Source organism: Hippichthys cyanospilos, chromosome 3 (assembly GCF_059441005.1).
Source record: "Hippichthys cyanospilos isolate Australia breed blue-spotted pipefish chromosome 3, RoL_Hcya_1.0, whole genome shotgun sequence".
Lineage (NCBI taxonomy): Eukaryota > Metazoa > Chordata > Actinopteri > Syngnathiformes > Syngnathidae > Hippichthys > Hippichthys cyanospilos.
This window is the reverse complement of record NC_142371.1, coordinates 16241567-16250253: the sequence shown is the minus strand read 5'-3', so window position 1 is coordinate 16250253 and position 8687 is coordinate 16241567. Positions and strand designations below refer to the sequence as shown.

The following is an 8687-nucleotide window of genomic DNA, read 5'->3' as shown; positions in this document are numbered from 1 at the left end:
GTCATCCAAGATGATGCAAAATCGACGTCACCGTTATGTAATTGAGCTCAACGCGAGTCAACTCTTCGCCCCGTTATAAGCAGATTTATAAAAAAATAATCAAATGTGAAAACGTATTCTACGCATAAAACAAAGAATGAAAAAGGGGAGGACTAAAAAATAACTAAATGTTAATGCTCCAACAAACGATAAACAAGTTAAAACCCACATTGAAAATATTCCACACAAATTTCTACCCAAGCAGTCAATGCGACAACACTTTTTGAGCTTTTAAAAACTTTAATGTTTCGTCAATGTCATATAAAACACAACCAAAACAAAAACGTTGACAATACTAGAACAGGAAACTGAGACGCCGGAGCTTTTTAACCTCCAGTGAGCGAGTCGGACAAAAACATCCGCGCTCCAAATAGCTGCTTAAACCGCAAGTGGCGAACAAAACCAAAAGCGAAATTGGCACGGTCCAATTTCCTTGTTTAACGCCGCCGCCTGTCGGGACTCCTGCTGCGTCGCCGCCCGCCGGTCCTAAAGATGGCGCGCGCGGATTAGCCAGATGGCCCGGCGTGTTTGCGCGGGCGGGCCCGACTCACCTGCGCCTGCTCTTGGGGGGTCCGCGGACAAAGGCCCAGTCCACGCTGATGGGCTGGCCCATCATGTCCTGCCCGTTCAGGCCCTCCATGGCCGCCTGAGCCTCTTTATACGTCTCGTACTCCACCAGCATGTAACCCTGGGGGGCGGGGGGGTGAAAAATCCTAAATAAGCGATTAGTAGATAATCGGAATGGCAATATTTGGTGATTTTGAAAGTCACCGTTACGTAAATATTTTCAGTTCGAGTCGGTCTCGGTGTAACGCTTGCAGCCGCCGGCGTGTAACACACAGAAGTAAAGAACGTATATCTTGGAAGGGGAGCGGGAAACAGACGAGTGACGTTCCTTCGCGGCCAATTGAATCGTCCAAGCGTCAGAGGCCACGTCGGGAGTTTACGCAATAGCAATGGCGCCACCTTGTGCTTGGATGGAAGCACTCAAGAGAAAAATCCCTCAAAAATCCCAAAACCGAAGTAGGGGTGCGAGAACCCCCCGGTGTGGACTTTTGAAATCGACATCGGTCTCACCTTGAGGTATCCCGTCCTGCGGTCCAGGTTGAGGTGCATGTTCTTGATCTCGCCGAACTCGGAGAACTTGACGTGGATGTCGTCCTCTGTGGCTTCCTCGTGCACGCCCGTCACAAACAGGATCCAACCCTCCACGGCTAACGCACAAAATAAGGGATGCGTGTCATATTTTTCACCGTTTCCAACAATGGGCCAGCTTTAAAACAAAGCCAGCTAAGGGGTTTAACCCTAGGGTATAATACACCGTCATGTTTAATACAGGGGACGAGGGTGCAATCAACAACCATGTCCACCGGATGGCGTTATCGTGCTTTACATGACCGCAATGGGGGATGTCACTCCCATTTATAACTGCGTGCTCTACAAATATAGAAGACGCTTTCAATGACATTTGTCTCAATTTCATCCGTCACATACACTCCAAGTGAAACAAAGTTTTGCTGAGGTTGAATTTACTAGTCTTTAATTTCTTTAATTAGGGAATTAAAAAATTATCTGGCATTTCCCGGCCAAGAGCCGAACAGAGAAAACATGCAAATTTGGTCTGCATTCATTGGTCACTTGAAACGCATCCCTGAATGCTCAGAGTTGTAAAACAAACCTCCACTGTCGCCTTGTGGCTTGGCGAACTTGTAAACGAATCCAAAGACGCATCGAAAGAAGGGACAATTATGCAGGTTTGGGTACGTGTAGACGAGGTCCTTATCACATCCCCGGGAAGATGTGTTTTATACGCTCTAAGGCGGCGGCGGCACTCACATCTCTGAGGGCCAGGCTCATCCCCATCCTGCTCCACCGTGTCATAATCTTCTTTCATGCGGGACCTGGCGCCTTCATCTAGCGAGACGGGCAACGTCGTCAGAAAGAGCAAAAGCGCTCAGTTCAACCCGGCGCCGCTCCAAACTCACCGGAGCCGAAACCTCGTCCTTTCCTCGTCTTGGCTTTCTCCTTCAGCTTGTGGATGCTTTCTGGTGACCCAAGAGCAGCAGATTGGCAAGACCCGCAAATGACGGCGGGTGAAGCCTCGCTGGCCGACCGGACCGTTTCTGGAACCGCTTTGATGGCGGGCACCGCAAATATAAAATGGCCGCAAACCGCGCTAGCGATCGCCTTTCAGGTTGCTGTTGATACCGCTATCGTTTTTTGACCGTTAACAATAGTTGCGATGTAACCTGCGCGACAAAGGAGGACTTCACCTGTTAACGAACACTTTCATTGTATTGCTTCTAGTTAGGTAAGGTTAAAAAAAAACTGTACGAGAGGTATTATTTCAAACTAAAAATAATTATCTCTATATCACTCGTGTTTTATTCATATAGTAAAACAAGCACATTCGTGTCATTTTCTTCAACGACAAGCCAAGTCAAATTCTAAGCTGTTGGCTTGCGAACCACTTGATGGCGCCATAGAGCGAATGAAGGGACCGCGAAGCTAGGAACTACGTGCAAACCGATCGACCGGACTGCAAAAGTTCATTGCTCAATCGGGAAGCTTCATGTGGCCACCGCTACGCGTTCCCTCCACCGGTTTTCGACCAGACTTGCGCGAGGCTCAAAAGGGTATCGTCCTTTATGTCGAGCCGATGAAGGAAAACGCGTAGCCGGCGTCGCCGTGCTAGAACATCGTTAGCATTTGAGCTACTTAGCCGGGGCCCTCGGCCACGCATCGCCTCGTTTTTCTCTACTTCTTTAGCGCCCTGGCCGCCCCGTAGCGACACAGCGCTCTTCGGTTAAACCCGTCTCCGCTCGACGCGAAGCGCAAACAAGAAGCTTTCCGTTACCATCCTCATCCATAGGAAAATCCTCGCCGCCCGCTTCGTGAAGCTCCAGAATGTCCGACATGTTGACTGGGAGTGAGAGGAGGCGGAGCGAGGCAATGCGCATGCGCGACGGGGCCCTTGGCGCCGACTTAAATAATAATCAAATAAAAACTTGATTCAACACAGCAACAGTTTAATACTGTATACGAAATGGCAACGTTTTACAAGTCAACGCGGCATTATTTCTAAAGAAACGGTATACAGATGTTCTCATTAAACAAAACTTGCGTACGTTTTCAACTAACCAGATAAACAACAAACAAATAAGGCAAAACAACGTACAAAAATCAAAGCGAATGATTTTTTTTTTTTGCCATACATAAGATGATAGTCATAGGAATCTGCATTTTCTTGTATGAAACCAAATGTTATGTGATCAATTGAAAACGAGGTTGGAAGTGATTCAACCATACGAGAGATCCAAAGAAAGATCCTTCCAAAACAGTTGTATTAGTGGACACGATAGATCGATCTTGCTCCAATGATGTCGAATTAAAAAAAAAAATCTTTTGAAGTTTCCGTTTATAGGACGCAGCCATACATTTGGCCTTTTTTTTTTTTTTTTAGTTTTTTAAATAAAAGTGCATCTTCTACTCGGGGAACTACGAGTGCCTACACTGACCGTAATTTAGTAACACCGTTATCTTCCGGCTGGTGCGACAAAGACCATACGTGAAAAAAAAAAAAAAAAACGATTTTGTTTTCGTGTACTTACTGTATACGCGCATGCACGGCCAGGAAGTCAGTTCGTCAGTTCTTTTGAGTTTCGAAGCGAATCGGTGGATTCGACGTTCGTTATTGTGCCGTCGTCGTTAGCCGCCAGAGGTCCTCTTAGACCATATAAACATTGAAGTGTAGCCAAGCAGGCCTTCAACGGCCCAAACGGCCGCATGTTGTTACCTCAACGTCATTCCTATCACCTGTACGTATATTATTAATTATTATGATATTTAAATATCACTCGACTTATTGTGTTGCTTGTATCGTCTGCAAGTCTCATCTTCGTGTATCATCTACCTATCCGCCCGCCGTTATTTAACCGTCCTCCGTAAAGTGAAATTCCCAAAACGGGAGTAAAATCTCGAAAGCGACACCTTGACCTGTATGCTTACCGATACAGCGTCCTGCACGCGATCCAGCCAATATTACCTCCCCAACAAATGTGTCGTATGCAAGCTGTTTTCCACCTTTTTCAGTGATGTATCCCCAGTGAAATATGCCATGTGTTTTGGGAGGAGACTTGAACCATGCTGATTTATTCGACTTTAGAACCCATCAAACTTCGGTCCACAAAAAAAAATCATCAATACAAAGGGTCCTCGTTTGGATCATAGAAGAGTTGTTTTATCCAAAAGAAATGAGTTCATTATGAATAAAACGATTTTTTCGCCCCGGAAAAAAACTCAACATCAAGTGGCAGACCTGTCTTGAAAAAGAAATACTTTTCCACGGAAAAAATATGAAACATGAAGTGTCATCTTTTGGGTTTTCAGTAGAAATCTGTTGACAAAAGTCAATCATTTATTCATAAAGAGTATCAGATCTGTCCCCAAAAATCCGTCACATAAGGCACCATCTTTTGTGATAACAGTAGAAAGCTGCTGACAAAATGAATGGTTGACTTAATTATCCATAAGCGTCCACAAAAAATATTCAACATACTGTAAAGTGTCAAACCTGTCCTCAAAAGAAACAATTCTGAATAAATATTTGTCAAGAGAAAAATATTCACCTTTTGGCATGGTATTAGAGGCGTGTTCACAAAAATACATCATTAACTTGACAGGTAACGAGAGGCGGCCCGACAAGTTGGGTCCGACTGTTCCAGTATGGGGGACAATCCGGCTTTTGAAAATAATACCCAACGTGGCATTTGTCCTGCCCGCATGTTGAGCCCCCAAACACGCAAGTTTGTTCTATGTAGTTAGCTTCCGTTTCTTTTACATTATTTTGAAGGCGCAAACAGGAAGTCGCCGCGTGTGACCTTAGCACATAGGCCGTGCTTAGGAAACCTAGAACGCGCTGCAGCTTACCCACCTCCGGCTGGACATTGCGTTTGTCTCACTACTTTCTTGCCCCTCCGAACGCAATGGCGGTAAGTATTGTGGTTTATAGCGTTCTACACATTGTTTTCGTTGACTGTATATGAATGGCGGTGGGCTAATTAGCATATGGGACGATCGCGAACGTGTTCGTTTTGCATCGCTGGTCGCTAGCTAACGTTAGCCTCTACGCCGATTCATATTTCAGCAGAAGTCATTCGTGACGCGTTTGTTAGCAAGGGCTAATTTCGTTTTGTTTTCGGTTTCACTCTGAATGTTCGTGAGGCTCAGTCTCGCCTTACAAAAAAGAAACCTAGAATACGCGAATAATCGTGAAAAAAAGGACTCTCGAAGGTCTTTTCTCTGAAGGTTTTTTTTCCGCCCTCAACCTCGACAGCGACGAAACAACGACCACGAGAAGAAAAGATTCATTTTGGGGATTCTTTGCCTTTCATTTTTTCCACGCGCGCCAAGCAAAGAAAAGAAAAAAAAAAAAGAAAAAAAAACACAGCTGGCGGATCACCTGCAGAAAGCAAACAAAGACGAGAGCGAAAAAAATAGCAATTAGCAGAAACGAGCGCGAGCGTGGGATCAATAGTCAGGCGGGCTCCACTTTGCATCGATCCGAAAGGGAAAAAGTGCGGGAAAAAAAAGAAAAAGCCGCCCCGATGATTTGAAGGCGCAGCGCCGGAGTCTCCACGCTAGCGGCGCGGCAGACAATGATTTGCTGTCCTTTCCGAGACAAAACAACAAAATCACTAGTCTTCCACGCCGCCGCCGGACATCTCGCGGAGGCCCGGGCCCGCCGCGACGGCGGAGAGATGAAGTTGCGTCACGCGTTTGCTTGCAAAGGACTCTCCCGCGCCAATGGGGCCGAGTCCCGAAAAGCCTTCGGCTCCATCCAAACGCGTCGCCTCTGCCGCGCCGAGCGCAATCGGCCGCCCTCGGCGGCGCTCGCCCTCGTTGTCCGAGTCTACGCCGAGTCCGGACACCGCCGACCCCCTACGCCCCGCGTCTCGTCGGAAGCGGTCCGGCCGTCGCGCGGTCCGCCCCGCCGTCGGCGCGGCCCTCCCTCACGCGCTTAGAGACACGCGTGTACAGTAAGAATGCTCTTCAGCCGTTACCCGCCCGCGCCGCAACGCAAGCCGCCACCGGAGCCCGAGGGTCAGGACCGCACTGGCGGGCCGGCCCACAGCTTCTCACGCGCCCATCTGCCTCATCAGCAGTCACTTTACCGCATACAAATCCCGCGCGCTTGACTGATGTCATTGACAAGGCTTCAGATGATTCTTTATTTACCTTCGATTCAATATGCTACTGTGCTGTATATGAAGAGGAATCGACGCGTCTCAAGCGGCTGTAAAAAAAAGGAGACGGGCGAAAGGGCAGGTCGCTCTCGACGGATGTTCCCGAGGAAGAAGATAACGGGATGAACTCGTGAAATGCATTCCCCGCTATCGGAAACCCGTAGTTTACTTTGTTGTCGGATGTCTTTCTTCGGGGCGGCGATGGCTTTCGTACCTGGGGTCAACCCAAAAGAAGAAATGAGGAGCGGAAAGGATCAGTAACCGGGCTGGAAGGAAATCTGAGAGGGTCCGGGTTCCTGTCCGCTCTCCTCGCGACAACAGTAATCTAGTTGTCTTCTTTCCCGTTCGTTATTTATTGAATGTTCTAGGTTACCCGAACCTAACGATAAGTACGAAAGCCGCTCCGGAGCGGATCGATTAAAAAAGAAAATTCGCCTGAATAAAAATACGACGCGTGATATTTTGGAAATTGAACGTCGTATTGCAATATGTGTATATATACAGTATACAATATATCCACATTATGGTATTATCGCCCAGCACCGCTCTTTGGACGGGGTGGACTTTGAAAAGACACACGCGCATACACGTGCAGGCACACGCCTTCTTGGACCGTAGGTTTGTCGCCGGTCCGCTATCCTGGCAAAGAGGGGATCCGGAGTTCCGACCGTACTGGCCAAAACAAGGCTTTGGACAAAAATCATAGCGAATCGTACCTGATGACAAGCGCTGCGGTCCAAGTCACGGGGGAATGTTTGTTTCTCGTTATTTTGTCAAACGTTCGGAAGGATCCCCTCCCAGCCTAAGAAGCGCCGGGACAAAACGGATACTTAGCTAGGTGTACCAAATGTTTTGGAGCAGCATGCAGAACCAAACTGGGGCAAGGAAAAAAACAACAACAAAAAAAGGTGGGATAACGTTGTCACTTACCCCTAGTGAAGGTGCGCCAGGCGGGGTTGGGGGGGGGGGGCATCCCAGTCGAAGCAGCGCGCCGAGATCAAGTGGACCAAATGACGCAGGCGAGACCAAGAAGAGGAAGAGCGGGCCGGGCCGGAACCGCGTTTTGCCGCCGACACGCGGACCGACGCGCAGGTGTCGCTCCGGCAGAAAAAGAAGTCCGCAAATGTGACGTCACCGGGAGAAAAGAGAAAAAAAAATCAAAGCAGAGCTCTTGAGGGCATTTGTGAGCTCCGCCCACCACATGTTGCTCAATCGGCATTTTCAATTTTCCCTTTTGTTTTTTTTTCCCTTCATCTTCTCGCTCCCTTCCGAGGCGAAGCCATCCTTAGGGCGCGCGGCGTGGATTTCAAGAGATGTTGGGTGGCCCCCCGGCTCATTGCCATCTCCGTAGCCGCAACGCTTGTGACTCCAGACGGCGCTCGGCGGGTGCCAAAAACACAAAATGAATGGACGCCACTTTGAACGTCACGCTTGGTTGTGCCGCGTCCAAAAGTGAACGTGGCGTTCCCCTGCCGGAGACCGTTCGCGACCAAGTCCCAATCAAGTGATAATGCATTCATGCTAAACGTTTGGGTCTTTGCTTTGATTTTTGAGCGGGCGGGCGGGCGGGCGGGCGGGCGAGCGAGCGGGCGGGCGGCCTCCGTCTTTCCAGCGGCCAAGCGCCACTTTGTGAAATTACGGCACAATTTGGAAAAGTAGAAAGAGGCGGCCGGCAATTGAGGCGCTCAACAATGGAGCGCCGGCCTTGGCGACGGTTGCTAGGCGACGGAGGGAAACACAATGGCCTCCCGGGAAAGCGCGGGCCTTTAAGTGGAGCGCCGCACGCGCGCGCTCTCTCGCTCGCTCGCTCTCTCGCTCGCTCGCTCGCTCGCAGGCGGCAAACTGCGACGGCTCCATTTTGGGGCGGCGGCTCTCCTTGCCCGCGCCGGCCGCCTTCATTTTCCCCAAATTCTGCCATTTTCTATCTTGGCGCGTAGAACAACACTAACCCTAAGCCTATGTCAAAAGGAGAGCAAAACACAATCCGGCTCATATTGCTAAACTTCCATATCCGTAAGTTTGATCAAAAGGCTGCTCGTTCCGCAGCCGCGCACAGGGAGCTTCCGCCTGTATTTGTTGCGCGTTATGTTAAGCGTGTTTCACATTGTGAAACACATTGTGAGCATGCAGTGAACGCCTCGCCCGTGTTGAATGCTCTTAAAGTCGTTTTTTTTGTTTTTGTTTTTGTGAGTTCACTTGACCAAAAATACAGCGGAGTTGAGCAGCGTCCCCGTTTCCCGGGCGCGCGCGGCGACGGCAAAAAGTCCCAATCCCTTTTTCGCTCCGCTCCCATGCCGGCGCGGGATTAGCGTCCCCTCAAAAGCGGCGAGAAAAGGTCGCCGCCGTTTCCGCGACGCGGAACGCTATCGGCCAAAGGGCCGAAAGACGGAGACAGAAATATCG

At 49.2% G+C, this 8687-nt stretch overlaps 1 protein-coding gene across 1 annotated transcript; it reads right to left on the bottom strand.

The window, feature by feature from the left end:
- Positions 1-259: 259 nt before the first annotated feature.
- On the bottom strand, positions 260-3028 carry rbm8a (RNA binding motif protein 8A). The gene is made up of 6 exons (XM_088411752.1): positions 2897-3028; positions 2025-2084; positions 1876-1953; positions 1117-1253; positions 591-727; positions 260-525 (listed from the first exon to the last, which is right to left on the bottom strand). Exons 1-6 carry the CDS (start codon positions 2997-2999, stop codon positions 477-479), a joined length of 564 nt encoding a protein of 187 aa, XP_088267878.1. The 5' UTR covers positions 3000-3028; the 3' UTR covers positions 260-476.
- Between the last annotated feature and the right edge of the window lie 5659 nt (positions 3029-8687).